Source organism: Chenopodium album, chromosome 11 (genome assembly GCF_948465745.1).
Source record: "Chenopodium album chromosome 11, dcCheAlbu1.1, whole genome shotgun sequence".
NCBI lineage: Eukaryota > Viridiplantae > Streptophyta > Magnoliopsida > Caryophyllales > Amaranthaceae > Chenopodium > Chenopodium album.
The window spans coordinates 14,663,495-14,685,761 of NC_137844.1; the positions used below are offsets into that span (position 1 = coordinate 14,663,495).

General features: G+C 35.0%; 2 protein-coding genes across 2 annotated transcripts; both read right to left on the minus strand.

Moving 5' to 3' along the window:
* Window positions 1-5,516: 5,516 nt before the first annotated feature.
* Window positions 5,517-6,828, minus strand: LOC145566341 (uncharacterized). The gene is made up of 3 exons (XM_081625789.1): window positions 6,427-6,828; window positions 6,172-6,319; window positions 5,517-5,992 (listed from the first exon to the last, which is right to left on the minus strand). Exons 1-3 carry the CDS (start codon window positions 6,826-6,828, stop codon window positions 5,517-5,519), a joined length of 1,026 nt encoding a protein of 341 aa, XP_081481915.1.
* A 184-nt stretch (window positions 6,829-7,012) lies between these two features.
* On the minus strand, window positions 7,013-9,235 carry LOC145568634 (uncharacterized). The gene is made up of 3 exons (XM_081628062.1): window positions 8,891-9,235; window positions 7,930-8,292; window positions 7,013-7,824 (listed from the first exon to the last, which is right to left on the minus strand). Exons 2-3 carry the CDS (start codon window positions 8,290-8,292, stop codon window positions 7,120-7,122), a joined length of 1,068 nt encoding a protein of 355 aa, XP_081484188.1. The 5' UTR covers window positions 8,891-9,235; the 3' UTR covers window positions 7,013-7,119.
* Between the last annotated feature and the right edge of the window lie 13,032 nt (window positions 9,236-22,267).

Consider the following 22,267-nt stretch of genomic DNA (forward strand, 5'->3'; position numbering starts at 1 on the left):
ATATTGAAGTTGTGAGCTAATTGGTCTCTTTATTTGATTTGAACATTTTTTTTTTTTTTTGAAATAAATCAATTCATTGTTAACAAGTTATCTAGCATCTATAACTGAAATCTAAATTAACAAATACATAAAATTGAATCAAATTAGGGTTTCCTTCATCAAAGCTACGATCGTTGAATAGATCTTGCACTGTGGTATATCTCTCGCACACATCGCTGGAATATACAGTCTTTTCGGAGAGACGGTCTAACGATTTGTTGTAGCCGTAAATATGATTTTCATCTGATTCACTCGAACGCATTTGAAAACTTGACAGTTGTTGCGATCTCCAAACAAATCTTTAGCAACCAGCAAACTGATAATACGGCAAAAGACGATTACCTTTTTGATAAACCCTAACACACAAACAAACCCTAAACATAACCAAACAACTAAACTAATAAAAAGTAACGATTCCACCATAGATAAGGAGACGAACGAATATCTACACTACTTGTGTAGAATTGTTAAAACCAAAAATGCAAAACTAAAGAAAATTATGGGAAAAGGGTCGAAAGCCTAAACGGCAAAAAAAAAAAAAAAAAAAAAAAAAAAAAAAAAGGAGAAACCTAAAAGAGAGGAGGAGAGAAGAGGAGAGGAGACTCAGAGAGGACCCTCGCTTCTTGGATTTGTACTACATTAGGATCGATGAACATAAATTATTTAGATTTATTATCATTGAGCTTAATTTTTTTTTTGTTTTTTTTTTTGTTGTTCCACCCGGTTCACCTTTTGGGCTAATTCAGATTTGGGGATCAGTTCTGGGTGGTTAGGTTCTAGTCCCCTCTCAATTGTTGTTGCGTGAAATTGAACACGGGTCCTCCCTACCAAGTTCAGTCCCAATCACCACTGCACCAACAATCAATTATTAAGCACTCATGCGCGGTTTTTTAACACAAAATAGCTTTAATTATGTAACACTACTAGAAAAGTGCCTATTTCCGACGGAAAAAATCCCTTGGAAACTTCCTGTTTTCCATCGGAAATAGTGTTTTCGACGGAATTCCTTCGGAAACTGTCGTCGGAAAACCATTTGTAGGAAAAAGGGCCTTTTCCGACGGAAATCATGCATCGGAAGACATATTCTGGCCCCGGAAAGTCCGTCGTAAATTTCCGACGGAAAACAAATCCGTCGGAAAATTACGACGGAATTTCCATCGGAAACTTCTACCAAAAAAAAACCCACCCCACCCCACACCACCACCCACCACCACGTCAACCCCCAATGCCACCCCACAAGCCGCCAACTTATACCAAAAAAATAAAAAAATAAACCCACCCCACACCACCACCCACCACCACGTCCAACCCCCACTGCCACCCCACAAGCCGCCAACTTATACCAAAAAAATAAAAAAATAAACCCACCCCACACCACCACCCACCACCACGTCTAACCCCCACTGCCACCCCATAAGCCGCCAACTTCTACCAAAAAAAACTAAAAAAAAAAACCACCCTAACCCAGACCACCACCCACCACCACGTCCAACCCCCACTGCCACCCCACAAGCCGCCAAGTTATACCAAAAAAAATAAAAAAATAAACCCACCCCACACCACCACCCACCACCACGTCCAACCCCCACTGCCACCCCATAAGCCGCCAACTTCTACCAAAAAAATAAATAAAAAAAAAAACCACACCACCACCCATCACCACATCCAACCCCCACTGCCACCCACCAACCAGACTCACCACGACCCTAACCCAATAACCCAAATCTACCAACACCTTAACCCATTCTACCCTAACCGCCACCCACTAAATTAACCCACCCCACAAAACTAAACCTAACCCAGAACCGACCTAAAACACCCAAACCCCTAACCCAAACCCGACCTAACCCAGACCCGACCTAAAACACCCAAACCCCTAACCTAGACCCGACCCCACCCTAACCCTTGGCCCTAGCGGCACCCACCACCACCTCCCTCGACCCACCCTTAAACTGACCCTAAAACCACCAACGAGCCACCAGAACCCAATTTTTTTTTAAAAAAAAAAAACTTTAAAACAAAAGAAAGAACATTAAAAAATCAAAACATACCTTTAATTATGAAATTAGCTTCGAATTTCACCAAATTTAGGTTAATAAGGCTTAATTCGACAATAAAAACTCTAGATCTAGAGTTTTGACTGTCGAATTTAACCTTAAAAACTGTATAAAATCAAAAACGTGGGTGAGATGACGGGGGTCATGGGTGAGATGACGGAGAAAGAAGATAAAGAGGAGGGAGAAGGACAGAGAAAGAGGACGGAGAAGGAGAAGGAGAGGAAAGAAGAGAAAGAAACATCAGAGGGAGAAAGAGGAGGGAGAAGGAGAAAGTAGAGAGAATGAAAAGGGGAAATGAAAAAAACGGCTGAGGGTGAAATATAAAAGGGGGGCTGAATATTAGGGTTTGATTTTTTTTTAAATATATTCCGAAGGAATATTCCGTCGAAACTTTCCGACAGATTTTAATTCCGTCGGAAAGCCCATATATTCCGACGGATTTATATTTCGTCGGAAATTTCCGACGGACCTTTAAAATCCGTCGTAAATGTCCGACATAATAAAAATCCGTCGGAATTTCCTATGTTTCCGACGGATTTAGGTGTTCGTCGGAACCAATCCGTCGGAAATAGGCCTATTTCTAGTAGTGTAATAAAAATTTATAAAAATTACATATATATTAATAAAATACACATTAATATGAATCTAACAAGATTCCACTTGATAGTCCCTCCGTTTTAAATACTTGTTCCATTTCTCCATGCGCGGAGTTTTAGGAGATTTTGGAGAAAATAATTATATATAGAGATAGTGGGGTTAATAGAAGGTAAATTGGAGGAAAGAGAATCTAAAAGTGATAAAGGGTCCCATTAGTTGAGAAAAATGAATAAAATATTATAAAAGCTTTCCAATAAGAAAATAGAGCAAGTATTTAAAAACGGCCGCAAAAGGAAAGTGGAGCAAGTATTTTAAAACAGAAAAAGTATATTTCTTTTTTATAGATGATCGTATATATAAGGTTAAAGTTTGGTGCAATATATAATGACTAAACAACCCCTTAAATTACTAGGTAGTGATGATAAGAGCCATAAGACTGATACCCAAAGTTAATCAAAGAGAGGAATCCTTTAACAAGTATTTTAAGATGAAAAAAAATTATTTAAAAAAAAAATCTAAATTGGACTTGGGCTAAAACGAAGGAGGTTGGGCTGAATTTCCAATAGTCTTGGACTATGAATCTATGATGATCTAGCTTGGTAGATAGGCTTGGTTGATGTTAATTATGAACCTATCACCTAATTTATTTTAATAATCCAAATTTTGTCCAATTTACTTTAAAAAATCTCAACTTTTGATTATTTTACAATAATTCCAACTTTAGGGTGTATATTCTTTCTTCGGTCCCGAAAACCGGTAACCTGAACAAAGGGTTAAATTTTTTTATTAAAAAAATATTTGACACGTGTCATGTTAATAGCTTTAAAAATAATTAAAATGAATAAATAAAATAAAATAATTAAGAAAAAGAAAAAAATAAAATCTAAACCCCAAGCCAACCAGCCACCACCATCGTCATGGCCACCCCGCCCCATCCCTTGCTTGAACCAGCCCCCACCATCAATTTGCGACCACCTCTCTCTTCCCCCAACCTCGGAATACCTTCCCCACCACCGATTTCACACCATCCTTCCACGCACTTACGCTTTTATCGGCAAAATCGTTGATGCAGTGTACGGAAAGGAGGGGAAACTGATTGAGGGAAGCTGGTTTTTAGGGTTGGGGGTAGGGGGGGTCGATCTGTTTGAGGAGTCTGGGAAGGGAGGGCGTCCGATTAGGGCATTAGTATGCGGAGGAGAATGGTTGCGAGGGTGGTGTTGTGAAGGTTGGTGGCGGTTTCAGGGGTAGGGGCCGATTTCCGATCTGGGTGTAAAGGAAGGGGATCGAAATCAGTGGAGGGATTGGGGAGAGGGTGGTTTGGCGTGGGCAGGGGAGGAGGGTGGCCACCGCCGGTGGTTGTGGGCTGGTGGTGGCGTGGTTTTGTTTTTTTTTTCAATTTTTTTCCTATTATTATATTTTTCTTTTTTATTTATTTTTGGACCAATCACAACCTGACATGTGTCAGATAACCTAGAATATCAGGTCATTGACTTTTGTTGACTGGTTTAGGATTGAAAAAAAAAATGCAGGTGAAAGTTGGGATTACAGAATAATCAAAAGTTGGGATTATTTAAAGTAAATTGAGTAAAACTGGGATTATTAAAGTGTGTTTTTCCTACAAAATTATTTTATTTAATTTTTTTAAAGGTTGTCCACCTGGTTCACCGGTGCTTAGCTCCGACTACTTTCGGATCTGACTCGGGTAGCACACCTGGCTTATGGTGGGTGAGTCTCCCAAAGTTTTTGCATACGGTGAGCCTCGAACCCGAGACCTCCCTTAAGCGACATCAAATTGCTAACCACTTGAGCCAACTCTTGTTGGTCCTACAAAGTGATTCATTTATATAGGAAAATTTTTTAAATTACCACCCAAAAATGTATCCATTTTCAAAATAACCACCCGTTTAATTTTTTTTTTATTTTTTTTATTTTACCACCCCTTATATTAAAAAACTACTTAGATTACCACCCATTTTAAAATTCCGGTTGAATTATGTTATGTGAACCCATCTAACGACTATGTCTAAGCATTACAATCAGCCCTATCTTCACTCCACCTCCCTTTTAAATCAGTTTTATTGAGTACAAGACAACCTAAAACCAAAAGAAAATAACTAAAAAACCAAGAGCTTGCAGTCTGAATTGCCACTACTACTGATCTTCTTCTTCCTGTTACCACTAAAGAGTCGTTGGGTGGGGCCCATATAAGAGAAATCCACCGCAATTTTGAAATAGGTGGTAATGTGAGTAGTTTTTGAATTTAAGAGGTGGTAAAATAAAAATAAAATTTTAACGGGTAATTATTTTAAATATGAATACATTTTTGGGTAGTAATTTAAAAATTAACCTTTATTATAAATTCTTACAACTTCACCAAGACTCCTTCGACACTAAGGGCATGTTTGGCAAAAGTAGCGGTAGAGGGTAGCGGGTAGCTGTTGAGTAGCGGGTAGCTGTCAACAAGTAGCGGGTGAAGGTTAGCTGTCAAAGTAGCTGTTGATAGTACAAGTGTTTGGTAAATTTAGCGGTTGGATTATGTTAAAAGTAATAAAATTTACAAATTAAATAATTAATTTATTATAAAATCGGTAAATAAAAGTCATAAATCATAAAGGCCCTAATAATAATAATAATAATAATAATAATAATAATAATAATAATAATAATAATAATAATAATAATAATAATAATTACATAGGTACTAGTATAAAAAAATACATTTATCCTCATCATAAAAAACAATACTAATAATAACAATACTAATAATAATAAAAATAATAATAATAAACAAAGCAATTCGATAAAAGAGACTACTAGTGTTTCTTATAATAATCGACGTCTCTCATTTCTCGCCTTCCATAAAGCAGCTGCTATTTTGTCACGAATGATTTTCATTTCAGTGCAACTTTCTGTGCAATTTTGACCTTGGGGAGTAACACGGACATCAGGAAGCTCACATGATGGTATAAAATTAGGATAATCCTCTAACACTCGAAAAAGGGGATCTTCTGGGGAATTTATTCGAATGTAGTTATGTAGTGCAAATGTTGCAACCACAATCCGTATTTGTGTCTCAATGCTAAATTGTGGCATACTTCTTAGTATCTTCCACCTTTGCTTCAAAACTCCGAAACATCTCTCAATGCAACTTCGAAGAGATGAGTGCCAATGATTAAAAGTTTCACGCTCATTTTTTGGAGGCTCGTTTTCAAATTGTGACTTATGGTATCTTGTCTTCGGATATGGTACAAGATAACCTTTTCGATCTGGATACCCTTTGTCGGCCAAATAGTACTTACCTATCACAAATTCACAATATAAATGATATTAACATAAACTACCTAATAATTACCTGAAGATAATATATACTATAATTTCAAATAATTATGCACACCTTCAGGCGGTTTAGGAAACTTAAAAGCTGGAGATTCAATTGCATGAAGAAATACACGAGTATCATGCGCGGAACCTTCCTAACCCGCTGATACAAACGTGAAACACATATCAAAATCACATGCAGCTAATACATTAAATGTAGGAATTCCTTTTCTTCCTCTATAAGGCATTTGTAGAGCCTCCGGTATACATGCCTCTATATGTGTACCATCAATACATCCAATACAATCCTGAAATACAATCAATATTAGTCTTTCATATCAAAACTGTACATAATCTAATGACATAATCTAATGACAACACTACCAAAAAAAAAAGTAAAAAGAAAAAAGATTACCTTAAAATAAGGCATATATCTTGCATCTGTTGTTATTTTTGCCGGCACTTGTGTAAAAGTTGGATCATATGGTCTTATAATATCATATGCAAGCCCCTTGGATTTTTGACAAGAAATTGAATTGAGGACATCATGAAATGCCCTACTTATAGTTTCACCGGAACGTTGAAAACGCTCACCAAGAACTCTATTTGAGGCACCTTGAGCAATTGCATATAAAAAAATGCCAACTTTCTCGTGAATAGACATATTACAACTAGATTTCGGTCCATATTTCGATGATAGATCATTACACAATCTTAAAAATAATTGTGGCTCCATTCTTAATGCATTGACACATCGAATAGGATTGCCAATCAACATTTCTTTTACCCACATCTCTCCTGTTAGAATTGAAGTCATGCATGGTTCTTTACGTATGTATTTATAAAAATATGTAGACATCAAATATATTGTAAATGCAATTGCAATCCAAAGTTTGCGCATTCTTTCCTCATCAATATCCATATTAATAACAAACCTGCCAATTATAAAAATAAGTCATGAATAAAACTATCATAAAAAGTACTGAAAATTTTCTCTAGGAAAAACATACATAACACAAATAATCCAAGTATTTCACATAGAACAAATCTTAATTTTTATTTTACCACTAGAGCAAACAAAAAAACATTTTTTTTTTCTAAACTAATACTAGTTATTATCCTTAATATATAGATATGCTAACCACTTAGCTCTGCTATCATCATCCTCCATACTCAAAAAAATCTCTCTTTTAGTTGCATCTCCAATGACAGTAGTAGCAAAGCACCAAAACTCACTATGTTTCTCCAAATACTCATTTTCCACCATACGACTTATGGTATTCATTGCTGTGGAAATCGTGGACACATTTGATGTACTACTTTCACTAATTTGTTTAACAAATTCTGTCATTTCAATAATTCCCTTAGATATCATTGCAGATCCCGCTGATTGTCTTCGTGTACGTTTCACTTGACCACTATTAGACTTTAATGGAAGCTGCTTTTGAATCTTATTAGAAGGACGAGTGTCATTGTTTACAGCTTCACTAGTCACTTGTGATGACCTACTTCCCGAACTACCTAAGTTAGTATCATTACGTGCTTTCTCTATAAAATGTTGAAAAAAATTTCCCTCATCATCAAGTAAATCTTGAGCATATTGGTCACTTGGAAAATAGTTATCGCCACCATCATTATCAATATTCCCTTCCTCTAAATTTTCATTTTGTATAGTAAGATCTTCAATGAGGTCTATTGAGGGCACATAAACATTCTCTCCTGTTGCATAAGAATCTCCAAACAATTGTTCCCACTTTTGTTCAAGCTCCAAGTTTACACCCCTTAGTCGATACCTTTGGAAATCTGAATTTTCCTACATTAAATTATTATAAAAATTAAAATGTTATTAAAAATAATTTCATACTATAATTGTTAAAATGAAGATTATATAATAGATTAAATTGTGAATTTTACACACCTTGATTTTTATTTGCCACCATTCATTTGTAGCGTCAATTTTTCCCGACTTTGGATCCCATCCTATACCCGTCTCTGATTGTTTTAATTTTTTCCAAATACGCCAATCTTTTCTCATTGTGTCATATTTGTTCTTGCAAGTATTTGAATTACTTAAATCACGACCAATTTTTTGTTCGACATCCGTTTGAATTTCCTTCCACCTAAAAAATTGTGCCTTCCCATTTTCCTTTATAAATGCAAGACAAACATCACATAGGGTGATTGAATCCTCGTCACTCCACTTAAAACTACTGCCACTGCCTTGTGTTTCACCGCCCCGTGTTTCCTTTGTTATTTTTTTTTTACTCGATGATGAGGCCATCTAACCACCAAGCACATAAAATCATCAATTCAACCAAGTATTAACAAAATAGCACATACACCACATATTTTAAGTTCAATAACAAATATTTAATACTTTCTGATTTTTGCAACTCTGATTTCAATTTATAGGTAAGGCCTAGCATATAAGAATAATAGACATTACAAGCTTGCTTTGTTTGACCATAAATTATAAGATACAAGGTCAGAACATAAGAGTAAATCAACCATTAGTATAATCACTTCTAAAACTTTAAAGAGCTATGACTGACAAATCAATAATTACAAAGGCCATATATTGAAAAGAAAAAAAAAAGCATAATCTTGAATAATTGGTAGTGGCAATAACAAATCTAATAATAATTATAACACTCGAAATTATGGGAATAAATTCTATCAAAATTTCACCAAAGGCTCTAATTTATCATCTTGTGTAAATTACATAAACATATCTGATTCCATATACCCAAAAGATGAATTAAAGAATACAAAATCATATCATCAATTCAAAAAAAAAAAAAACAAAAAAAAAAATCAGAATAAAAAAAAAATTAAAACAAAAAAAAAACAAGGGATATATTTAAGGAGAGAATTCTTACTTGAACAATGATAAATTGATAATTGGTGATCAAGAGAACTTTGATGATGGAGGAATTTGATAGGAGATGGAACTTTGATGATGGAGGAATTTGGATGATAAATTCAAAAAGTTGTTTGACGTGATAAATAAGAAAAAGTCAGAAATTTGCCTCCATCGCTACTTTTGCGGGATAAAACGCTTGTTATCCTAACGTTTGTGAAAATCTATCCAACCACTACCTCTACCGCAACCCTCTACTTACACCGCTACGTTGCCAAACACTACTAATTATACCTACTAGTGTTTTGACCTACTCAAAATGCTACCCGCTACTCAAAACGCTACCACCAAACAGGCTCTAAGCTTTCCCTCTTTTACAGCGATTTCTCAGAGCATGGTGGAACAATGGAAGACATAAAAGCTCAACAAAGATTGATCACACGTGCCACCGACATTGTAAGTAAGCTTCAAAATACGAGACATGCACGTGCCTTGTAATTAATGCAAATAAAAACCGTGATCTAATCTCTAAAATAAATTTGCAAAGAGCATCTCAAAGAAACACTATAAATGTTTAGATTGCCTTTCTTAATTAAACTAGTCTTAAACCCGCATAATTCACGATTGTTTATTGTATTGTGATTTTTTATTTTAAAAAAATAAACATCAATAAAAATAATATGAGATCTCAACATTATATATAATGGGTTAATATATATATTTTTTTAATATAAACATTACTATCAAATCTTATAGTAATTGGCAATATTATAACAATAGTATTAGGTTAGCATTTTTAATATACAATACACATAAAAGTCTGTCAAATTTAAACAATTTGTCATCTATAATAGTTACAATTTATAAATGTTGTATTAAAAAAATAGATCAAATAAAATTTTTTTTTTTGCCCAAATCTAATTCAAGTTTAAAAAATAGTTCTTTAAAAAAACATAAAAAAAAAATATCAGAAAACAAAAACAAAGTAACAAAAATTAAATTCATAATTGAGATCGTTAAAAAACAAACTCAAACTTTAAACATTGTAAAAGAATTTTTCTTTTTTTGATACAATAAAAGTAAATTAATCACGAAAACTTTTTAAAAATCTAGATGATATTTTGAAACACATTTCTTTTGAACGATAAACACAATTTTTTTTTCTTTTTTAGGCAAGTAAACACAATGGTTTTAAATAAACAATTAAACATCAATGATCCAAAGATACAAAAGCATTTGAAAATAAAATTAAAATCCTATATAAACTTAATAAAAATCATATCTGAAAAAAGTGATATTTGATAAAATTTAAAAATATTGAAAATAATAGAAAAAAATTGACCATTTAACATTGAAATAGAAAAAAAAAATTATACAGATTTTTATGAAAACCTACACAAATTGTAAAGAAAAAATTGTTTAAAAAATAGAATTCAAAAACAACGAAAAATTAAAAAGAAATTTGAAAAAAAAACCAAAGTGTAAATAAAGTGTAGATCGAAAAAATACCTTTGAATGCTCCCGTAAATTCAATACCACCATTAGTTTTTGAAATTTGTATACAAATTGAAAATAATTATTTTTTTTAATTAGTTGATGTAAATTATAGACTTTGGGTAAAAGAGAAGAATGGTAAAATCAGTGAAAGAGAGGGAAGGTAAAACATTATTAACATGTTTGTGTAATTGAAAATTTATAATTATAATGAATGTAGTGAAACCCAAAAGACACATAAAAAAATTGATATTTTAAAAAGATTGTAATCATTTAAGATAAAGATGAGAGTTTTTTTTGTAATTAGTTTTTTTTTAAACATTTTAGTTAAAACCAAACCCAAAAAAAAAAAATTGAAAAAACAGGAAGAGGACAAGTGTCCTATAAACTTCCTGTTTTAAAATAATAGTATAGATTGTACGGTTCCCTTCAAAATAAATAAATCAATAAATAAAATTGTACGGAGTAAGATAGTAAAAATAAAGGATAACATATGGTGTTATTCATGTTAAATGGAGATCAAACTATCCCCTACACCAAAATTTAGGAGAAACTATAAAGTTTATCTAACGGTAAAATCATCAAGAAAAATTCTCAATGATAGCTACGTACTATTGCTTATTTTCAATGGTAGCTAATTATTTTTTCGATTCTCAATGGTACCCTTCAACTTTTCAAAATTTTCAACGGTAACCTTATTTATGTTTTTCCGTTAAATTTCTGTTAAATCTAACCTTATTTCAAACCAAGGTTTAATTATTTTAAAAAAATTTAAAAAATAAAAATAAAAATAATATAAAAACAAAATAAATAAAAAATAAAACAACCCTCCACACCATCCCACCAACCCTCTCCCACCTCCTCCACCGTCGGCGCACGGCTAACCTCCACCGACAACTTTACCCGAGACCTGACTCATCCTCTTCCCCCACCCCGATACATACCTACCCTTTCCCCACCCCTCTGATTTCAAGCTCAAGCTAAGGCAACAATAGAGATACTCATGACCGAAGTAAGTCAAGTAACCGCCAAAATTGTCTCATGCTTACCCGTTAAATCACTTCTACGCTTCCAACGCGTCTGCAAATTGTAGAATTCCTTAATCAATAACCCCAATTTCATCAAACTTCAACTTAATCAAACCTTAATTTCCAACTCCGAATCGATCGCTAAAGATGAAGATGACTGTTGACCCTAAGTTTTGATGATGACTCAAAGGAACCTAAGCAAATTCATAATAGTTTAACTTTTATTTTAGTTATGATTGATGACAGGTTCTTAGTGAATCAAGTTGTATGCTACGAGTTTCTAGAGTAAGAAAGGAGCATGGAACAAAGTCTAAGTCAGCTAAGAAAGGATAAAGAAGATAATCAGAAGAAGAGTTCCTTGAGTGAGGAACTGAAGCTCCAGAGTTGAAGCTTCAAAGAGTGTCAAGAAGTCTAATTTATTTATTTTGTATTTTAGGCCTCTTATGTTCTTACTAAAGTACTTTGATGATTGATAGGATTTAAGTGGATTCCATTTTTCTAAAGATTTATTTTCCATATTTTAACGTGTTTATTTTATCTTTGTAAATAATTTAGAAAAATATCTTTTGGTTAAAATATCTTTCAGTTGGAAAGATTTTTTGTTTTTATTAAAGCTTATCTTTTAGAAAATCAGGTTTATGGAACATAGTTTTTAAACGTGTGTTTTACTTTGTCAAAGAAGTTGAGAAAAATCAGGAAGCAGTAAAACCACTTCCTGTTAAATCGATTTTGCTTGCTGCCCAAGTTCCCACTACTTGCATTTCCTAATTCTAAGGAAGTTGTGGCTTAGTGGAGATTGAGGCAATGACAGTTTCAACTTCTTATCTCATCTATAAATAGACTTGGCTTTCTGTTGAGAAAGATACACTTGAGCATTGCAATATTCCAGTTTTCAAAAAGAGTCATAATCCACTTAAGTCCTTGAGTGCCTTAGTACTTAGTATTAGAGTTTAATCTTGAGTTGTATTGGGTTAGAGTTTGGGTAAACTCTAAAGTGTTTTTACTTTGAGTGAAGTAAAAGAGAAAGAGAGAAAGAGTTAGAGAGTTCAACTGATTGAGGGATCAGTTGAAGGGAACTCAAGTTCGTTGAGGAACTTGAGTTAGTGTCTTAGTTTGTAATAGGTTATTTTCCCTATTATAATTAAGAGTTGAGTTTAAAATCTCTTGTGGTCGAGGTTTTTCTTCTTGATTAGGGCCAAGAAATTTTCCTCGTAAAATCCTCTTTGCGCTTTAAGTTTCTTTAAGTTTATTTTACAAATTCCGCAAAAATTACCCTAATTCCTCTACAATACAATTCACCCCTCTCTTGTATTTTTCATTCGAGTCAACAATGACCTTATTTGGGTTGCTATCCAATGACTTCCTTTGTTTAGACGATCAACTTTTATTGATTATTTGTCAAGACGATGACTGTGGTCATGTGCAAGCTTCTACCATTAATGTCACCAAGTTTGATCAGAATCATCGCGAGTGCATTTGGGGGTAGGTGAAGGGGGATGGGTTTGAAAGGAGGAAGGGGCTAGATGCCGGGGAGAATTTTCAGTGGGTGGGGGCTGGTCGGTGTCGGTGGGATAGAACGGAGGAAAGAGTAAGGGATGACATCCATGAAGGGAGGAAGAAGATGAAGAAGAATTTGGTTGGATGGCAGCCATGGAGATGAAGGGAAGCAAAGAGAAAATGTTTAACTGTAGTTAAATTTAACAATATTTTTGCTTAACTGTAGTTCACTTAACAATTATTTAACATTTTTTAGTAAATGAGGTTACGATTGAAACTTTTACAAAGTTAAAGGCTACCATTGAGAATCGAAAAAAAAAAATGGCTACCATTGGAAATAAGCAATAGTACGTGGCTACCATTGAGAAATTCCCAAATATCAACTAGAACAATTTTATAAGGGCATCTAGGTAATTTCTTGAATATGTAAAGTTCAATCAACAAAACCCACCAGCTCCTTTTCTTATTAACGCCGTGAAGTTCATCTTCCTGCTCTCCTCTATTCTCAAGCCTTCAATGGAGAAATGGTCACCTACAATGGACAAATTGAAGATGAAGACAAACCCATACCCTTTGGGAATAACCATGCCCCTTGTTTCTTTATTTTATTTTTAGGGTTTTCGTTGAAATCGGCGGCGAAGCCTTCTTAAATGTGGTAGTGGAATAATCGGTGGTTCATGAGCCATTTTAATGAAAGGAGAAAAACGTGAGTTCCTTCAATGGAGGATGAAAGCATGAGCTCTTTCAATGGGAGAAGAATTTAACAGTGTTAAGTTCATCAGTTTTGTCCACTTTATAGCTGTACAACGCAATACCGAAGGAAATATCATTTTAAGTAACTACTTCCTCCGTTCTTTAATAGTTGACACGATGAAAGATGATAAAAGACAATAATACCCCAAAGACCAATCTTTCTCCCAAACTGACAATTGTGAGATTTGTGACAAATAAGACAGCTTGCTTTACCACCCTAAAACTACCACCGCGTGCCTTTTACACCGCTACAACATAATAATAATCAAACTACCACCATCACTTGCAACATTAGTAGAATGGATTAATTACTATCAATGCTCTACCATCAAATTAATGTAAAAAATTCGAATTAACAACAAATCCATGAAAACAACTTGACCCAGATCTATAATTACAAGTTAATTTTTTTTTTTTCTTGAAGAAATTAAATCAATCCCATAACATCACAGAGAGTGGAGAAGAAAGAGAAAATTGAACCCTCCGATCCCGACCACGGACCACCACCGTCACACGAGTTGTGCTAAGGTAAGTTCGTGGTGTTACTCCTTAAAGTACACCCACTCCCATTATGCCACAATCGGATCAATCACTAGTGCTAGAAATCGAAATGTGGGTAAAGGTGCTCTAGTTGGTTTTGCGACTTAAAGGTGATGATAGATCGAAATTTTAGGCAACCGTGGTTATTCCTCTTACGACGATGATTGTAATGAGGGTGGTTGATCGAGTCTTCAAGGGTTAATGAGCAGGAGAGGCCAGGAGAGAGAATCAGAGAGATTGAGATGTTTAGCCATGGTGATGGCTGTTAGAAAGGAGAGAGGAGAGAGAGAGTGAGTGAGTTATGGAGGAGAGAGACTGGTCTATTGTGGGGCAGGAAAGAAAGGAGAAGTGAGGGCAAATTTGTCATTTATCATTATAAAGCTTACCCAAAATAGAAACGTGTCAATTAAAAAAAAAACTCCCCAAAAAAGAATATGTGTCAACTAAAAAGAAACGGAGGTAGTATATGATTTTCAACGCCAAATGTTTACACAATTGCCATTACATAAATATCTATTGTTTGTCATCAAGATAAAGTGGGGCAGCCTCAACTCAGGTGTGCAACATTTTGTAGTTGACCTTATTTATAACCTCTTGAATTTGAACTCATAAATGCTACTCAAACACTACCCCTACAGCGATTGAATTACAAATACACAATTTTTAATTTCATAATTTAATAATGCTTTCTCATTCATGCATACTTACAAACAAGCTATGGTAATTTACAAAGAGTTCCTAACAATATGTGCATCATATATGTCGTATAAATTGACGGTCCTAACAATATGTGCATTATTTATTTGGTATAAATTGATGATTTTAACAATATGTTCATTAAAAGGGTATAAGTTGACGAACTGTCTCCCAAAAGTGTGTGTGCTTTTGAATTAATATCTAAATTTTATGCATGAAAAGCTTAAGTTCAAATTGGAAATATAATTGTGTTAATAAATAGTTTTTAGGAGATGAATTATGTTGTGACCTATAAGGCTATAAGATTAAATATGAATGCTAAGATACTTTCGTGCTTTACATTAAACACACACAATGAAAAATACTTATTATATTATTTTATTTCATAAATAAAATAAGAATATTATCCTAAAATATATGCTAAATAGATCATCTTCTAAAGAAATAGTACAAATACTATCTCCATTGTTAGCTAATATTTCTTTTGCTAAAAATACATAGAGCTAGAAGAAATCCTTAGTCTTTAGAAAAACTGAAAATTCGCCAACTGATAGACCACATGCAGCAAACAAACTTTTCATTCATTTTTTTGAATTGGTAGTGTCCCATGTATCAAATCAATTGTTCCTTCTACTCACAACACTTAAATCTTTGATAGAAAATAGTTTGCCAATTTACTTAATCATTCATGCATACATACAAACATTCAAACTAACTAAGACAAAGCCATATATATCCTAGCTATATATCTTAATGTTCTTTAAGCCTTGAAGCTTTCCTTGATAAATCACTTCGAAACACTTCTTTCTTGATCTTCATCAAGATTCAAGAGAGCTAAAGCTAGCACTTTAAAACTTGAAATAACTGTTACTGCCCATAAAAATAATTAATTATATTAAACAAGTAACAACCAACTCAAGTGTTTCTCATCACTTTAGCATCCAAGGATACGAACCTTAGCTTCCTTATCGTGTATCTTATCTTATGCATCAAATTCTCAAATTCCCATGTATAGCCAAGCATATTCACATAACTAGTTTTGTGCCCCGTGCGATGCCCGGGTTATTTATTAAATTTTGAGATAAATTTTTAATCTATATGTCAAATTTCAAAATATATCTCTAATACAAAATTAGTTAAGAATTGATGTACTTTTGTGACGATTTACACTATGTAGTAGGCATGTAAATGACTAATAATAATATTGGTAGTTTTTTAAGAGTTATAATCTAATATTTTTTTGAATAAAATTATAATTCAATTTATACCTATGAAATATTGGTATTTTATTGAAAATAAAACTCTCACCTAACAATTTTATTCTAAAATTCTATCCAAATTTGATTGAAAATTGAATTCTAAACTAATTTTTTTTATCTTATAAATTCTATCTAAATATATCCAACGTGGCGCGACACTTGACGAAAAGTTGGAATGCCAAGTGTCGCCGTCTCGTGGTCTGGCTAAAAGTTTAGCTTTATATATTAGTTATATGATAATTTAGGTACTTCATTCATCAACGTCTAAAAGACATGAAATTAAATTAAAGTGAGTATCCCTTTGTCCTAAATTAATTATCACTTTAAATTAATACGTTTGTTAATGCAAATCTTCGACCGTTAGAGTTATCTATTATTTATTAGTAAAAAGTAAATTGTTATGCCTAAATTTTCAACTCGAGTTCATATGGTCAATTACCCAGCACCAGCTATTCAACGAAGTCGAATGAAGATATTTCCAAGGAATATTCCAAAAGTATCTTGAGTAGAACAAGTCAAGAGCATTTTCCAAGAATATTGGAGCCACAAAGCACTACTATGCCGTTATTGAAGACCAATTCAAACTACAACAGATAAGTCCTTAAGGATATGGGCAAAGAAATAGGAACTACTTCAATCCACTAGCTCCGGATTCCAAGGAATCCAAAATGGAGCCGTTGAAGACCTTCCCGTTACTCCTTATGCTATAAATAGAGAAATAATTATTGTACAAAGGCATCACAAAATCCTAGCCTTATCATTCATAGCATTTCAGTATTTCCTAGCTAACATAAGTATCATTATTATCAAATTGTAAACCTAAGTTGTATCTGTTTCAACCTAAGAACCTAGTAGATTGGTGGACTCATTGCCCCCCCGCAGTTTTTACCCTTATTCTTGGGGTTTTCTGCGTCATCATCTTGCGTCTCTTTTTCCCTTTTCCTTTGCTCAGTCTTTGCATTCCTTTCTAGCTTGTTTCCTTGAACCTGTATTATTGATTTAATTCAAATTAATCTAGCTGTTGTCATAGTGAACCTGGTCTTATCTGGCAATTAGATTTTGACCTAAACAGTTTGGCGCCGTCTGTGGGGACACAATTAGATCATCCTATCCGTTTCATTCGATTCGTCATTCATCATGGTTGAGATTCCAAGTCAATATCCTACCATGGCCGAAATTGTTTAGTTACGGGAAGAATTAAGAGCTACCCGGGAGTAGAATCTGAAGCTCCAGAGTGAATCTCAATCCCATCAGGCATCCTTGGAGAAGCTAAACAAGGAGCTTGAATCTATCAAGATCAATAAGAGGAAAAGGTTCAAAACCAGTGACATTCCCCAATTCTCCCTAGTTTTCCTCCGATGAATTTGAAGGAGAAGAAGAAGATCCCAAAGAAAAGGACAGGCAATCACTACTAAAATTCGGTAAAATTGCGACTGTTTTTTTTACTACCGTCAAGAAAACGGTCGCAAAATATGAAATCTTCGATCGTTTTTTATGCGGTTGCAATTTTACGACCGTTTTGATGACGGTCGCAGATTTGCGACCGTTTTACGACCGTTTTTGGCCATGTAAACGGTCGCAAGGATGTTTAAAAAATTAAAAATAAATTCTAAATTAAAATAACCTCTATTGCGACCAGTAGAAACGATCGTAAAAGACCTTTTTTTTATTAAAAAAATAAGGTATAAAAGTAAATACCCATTCTCACAAGTCACAAACCCTAATATACTTCAGTCACTCCCTCACGCCGCTCACCCCTCCTCTTTCTTTTCACTCTCCTTCTTTTTCTTTCTCTTACTTCTCTTTCTCACGCTACTCCATCTCTTTCTTCTCTATCCTTTTTCTTCTGTTTCCTTTCTTGTTCTTTTTCCTTTCTTGTTCTTCTCTTTTTTCTCACGTCCCTGATCACGTCTCCATTTTCGTTCGCCTCTCACGCCCCTCCATTTTTGTTCTCCTTTTTTTCTTTATTCTTTCTAGATCTGGAGTTTTGGTGTTCGGATTTTCGTCAACAATCAAATTATGTTTTTTGGATTTTCTTCAACAAACGAGTTATGGTTTTTCATGGTCAAATTCTACCATAAAAATTCCAGATCTGGAGTTTTTATGGTCGAATTTGACCATATAAACCCAAAGAGGAAGAAATATTGGTAAAGGTATGTTGTTTTTTCTGAAAATTTTGTTTGTTTTTGTTTATTCTCAATTATTATGGTTTTGTTTTGTTTTTTATTCGAATTTCCATGTTTATATTTCTACAAATTTTGTTGTTTTTTTTTCCGATTTTTGTTTTGATTTTTTGTTCGAATTTTGTTGATTTTGAGTTTTTGTTGATTTTATTCATATTTTGTTCAATTTTCGTTGATATTATGTTTGATTTTCGTGAATTCTGTTCATATCTTGTTTGATTTTTCCATGTATATCTTTAATCAAATTTTGGTTGCTTTTTTTCGAATTTTGTTGAGTTTTCATTGATTTTGGTGGATTTTAGGTTTGAATTTCCATGTATATATTTAATCAAATTTTTGATTTTTTTTTCGATTTTTGTTTTCAGTTTTTCTTGACTTTCGTGAACTCTCTTAATATTTAGTTCCAATTTCATTGATTTTGCGTTTGATTTTAGTATTCGTTGATTTTGTTCGAATTTCGTGAACTTTTTTCATATTTTGTTTTTTTTCTCGTTAATTTTAGTTTGATTTATGTTAACTTTGTGGGTTTTTTTTTATAATTTTGTGGGTTATTTTGGTTAAGGGAATTTTTGGGTGGGTAGCGGTGGTGGAGATTGAGGTAGGCGATGGTAGGTGGTTGGTTTGGGTGTGAATGTTGGTGGGGATGTGTGAAAAGTCTGTAGACGTTTTTTCCTTTTTTTTGTTTTTTTAATACTTTTAGCAACGGCTAAAAGCGGTCGCTAATTTCATGATTTGCGACCGGTACAAAGAACGATCACAGTTATTAACTTTGGTGACCGTTTTCCATGCAGTAGTTGAAAATAGTAGAAACGGTCGCAATAAATCTGCGATCGTTATTCGGTCGTAAAAATCGTTTTTTGCGACCAAGTGAATAACGACTACCTCGTTTTCACTATTTTCAGCGACCGTTCGAGGGTCGCAAAAACCTTAATTTTTAGTAGTGAATTTGAAGAAAACCCTGATCCTATGGCCCAAGAGGTAGCTATTATCAAAGCCCAAAATCGGAAAATGATGAAGCTCTTGACCCGACTACCAGGTACTCCTAAGCCTATAGCCTATGAATCTCATTATGGGTTCGTTAAATCCCTTTTTCGTGGAAGAAATTGCTAAAGTTCGAATTCCCACGAAGCTTAATACCCCATCCTTCTCTAAGATGTACGATGGAATTACTGACCCTCAAGATCATGTGGCCCAGTACAAGAAAAAAATGTGGCAGCTATGAATTCTGTGGGAGCTTATTGAGCCCACCATGTGTTAGTCCTTTGTCGTTACTCTATCAAGACCTGCATTCTAGTGGCTGATCAAACTGAAGCCCGGATCTATCAATAGTTTCTCAAGTCTAGTAAACAAATTCTACCAGCAGTTCACTACCAATAGGGAGCTGGAAAAGCAGAGTAGTGACCTATACCGAATCGTCTAGAAGAAGAATGAGACGACCAGGAAGTATTGGGACAGGTTCAATCGAGAGATGGTCAACATCAAAAATTGCAATCATTCAACTGCAATAAAAGCCTTTCACAAAGGTCTTAATTATTGTTCCAGGTTATATTATGAGTTAACCATATATCCCTGTGCCTCCTTCGAAGAAGTCAAAACTAGGTCAATGGCTGAAGTCCGTGTAGAAGAGGATGAGCAAGCAAGAAACCTAGTTGAGAGAAGGCCAGTTGGGTATTCCGAAAATCAATATCCTGGGCCTAGGCAGAGCAACTGGTGTAATAACCCAAGGCGCAACACTGTAAGCAGTATGTTAGATTCAGGAATAGACGAAGGCTCTAGCAAACCTGAACCAGAATATCATCCCTACATGAGCTGGTATGGTTTCGATACCGATATAGTTGGGGTTGTCAATTCTCTACAAGATATTGGGAAACCTGTGAGGTGGTCTAGAAAGAGCGATAAGCCAGACAACAAAAAAGATAGATCTAGGTGGTGTGAATATCATGGAGATCATGGGCATATGACCGATGAGTGTAATGGTTTGAAAAGGGAGGTAGCCTGGTTGCTCAAAAAGGGTTACCTAAAGGATCTCCTGGATAAGAAAGGAAAAGGACCTAAAATCAAAAGTGAACCCCTGCCAGGTCCGTTAGCTTCGTCTCCACCTAACGTCGTAATCAACGTTATTGCAGGTGGATTCAGCATGAGCAGAGTGACCTATTCCAATGCGAAGAAGATATCAAGGGTCGGTATATCAGCCTCTAGCATCCTTCAAACCTTTCCCAGCAGAGAAGAAAAAATGTTAGACGAGATGAAGATAGTATTCGATAAAAGCAGATTCAATGAGCCAGAGCATCATGACTGTGTAGTTATCTCCCTTTGTTGGTCATTGCAAGATGAAAAGAGTGCTGGTAGATAATGGAATTGAAGCTTGGCTAATATTCATAGATGCATTGGATCAAGCTGGGTTCAAAGAGTTAGATATCATCAAGAGATCTACTGTCCTCATCGGGTTCAATGGTGAACCTATGAATTCCTTGGGAGAAATTCAGCTGCCAACCTTGTTGAAGGGTGTCAATATGATGTACAAGTTGTATGTTATAGATTGCAAGACCGCATATAATGTGATAGTGGGAACCCCGTGGATCCATAAAATGAAGGCTATCCCGTCTACCTATCACCAGCTGCTGAAGTTTCCAAGTCCAAGGGGGGTAGTAACCGTCGAAGGAGATAAAAAGCAAGCCAGAGAATGCTACCAGCTTGCCTTGAAGCCCTATGGACCCTTAATATAGAAATTACAGCAAAATCCACCACCTAAGTGCCCAGATGAGCTGCAGTTAGATGAAGTGGTGCTGGATGAATCAAAGCCCGAGAAAATAGTCAAGATCGGAGAAGCATTACGTACAGACCAAAAAGAAGCTGCAGTTAGAGAATTCAGATTGTTTTGCTTAGTCGCAATGAGATATGAAGGGTATCAGTCCAGATGTCGTCATTACTCACAAGCTCAATGTAGATCCCAGCATGAAGCGGTGAAGCAGAAAAGAAGGAAATTTGCACCAGAGCGTAAATAGTCTATAAATGAAGAAGTGCAAAAGCTGCTAGATGCCGGAAAAATAAGGGAAGTCAAGTATCCAGATTGGCTAGCTAATGTGGTCGTCGCGTCAGCAAAAAGAATGGAACCTGGAGAGTTTGCATCGACTTCACAGGTCTAAATAAAGCGTGCCCTAAGGACCCGTTCCCCCTGTCTCATATAGATTCAATGGCAGATGCAACGGTTCGGCACGAACTGCTTACATTCATGGATGCATATTCAGACTACAACCAAATCCTAATGCACCCGGACGATCAAGAAAAGACCGCCTTCATGACAGACAAAGGAATCTACTGCTACCAGGTGATGCCGTTTGGGTTGAAGAATGCTGGCTCTACCTATCAGAGACTAGTTAACAAGATGTTCAAAGACCAGTTTGGGGACACCATGGAAGTCTATGTCGACAACATGTTGGTGAAATCAAAGAAAGCAGCCGATCATGTAGACCACTTGAATGAAGCCTTTGGTGTGCTGAGAAAGTACGAGATGAAGCTGAACCCCTCCAAGTGGTCAGTTGGAGTATCTGCAAGTAAGTTCCTAGGCTATGTAATCACTCAATGAGGAATCGAGGCTAGCCCAGATCAGGTACGTGCCATTATTAATCTTCAATCACCTAGATACCTTAAAGAGGTTCAAAAATTGACAGGTAGAGTAGCTGCATTAAATAGATTCATTTCGAGGTCATCAGATAAATGTCATTTGTTTTATAAAGTTTTAAAGAAAAATAAAGGTTTTGATTGGTGTAAACACCCCAAAATCTCCCTCTACGAAAATACCAGTATTGTTTAGGGTAATTTTACCCCGCCATGTGGCCCAATCAGAGGGCGACACGTGTCAGCCCAAGGATGGTCCAAAGTGGACCTATCCCTGCTTGACACGTGTCATCCCAGATATTTGGGGAAATGACGGCCTTCCGGCCCA

What these genes read in the sequence shown, in the direction of transcription:
- LOC145568634 (XM_081628062.1), bottom strand. Translation starts at nt 8,292, where the DNA reads ATGGCCTCATCATCGAGTAAAAAAAAAATAACAAAGGAAACACGGGGC. An exon ending in GGTGGCAAATAAAAATCAAG is followed by an intron (nt 7,825 to 7,929) that starts GTGTGTAAAATT and finishes AATTTAATGTAG; the next exon opens with GAAAATTCAGATTTCCAAAG.
- LOC145566341 (XM_081625789.1), bottom strand. Translation starts at nt 6,828, where the DNA reads ATGACTTCAATTCTAACAGGAGAGATGTGGGTAAAAGAAATGTTGATT. An exon ending in GATATATGCCTTATTTTAAG is followed by an intron (nt 6,320 to 6,426) that starts GTAATCTTTTTT and finishes ATTGTATTTCAG; the next exon opens with GATTGTATTGGATGTATTGA. An exon ending in TTTCACGTTTGTATCAGCGG is followed by an intron (nt 5,993 to 6,171) that starts GTTAGGAAGGTT and finishes AATTTGTGATAG; the next exon opens with GTAAGTACTATTTGGCCGAC.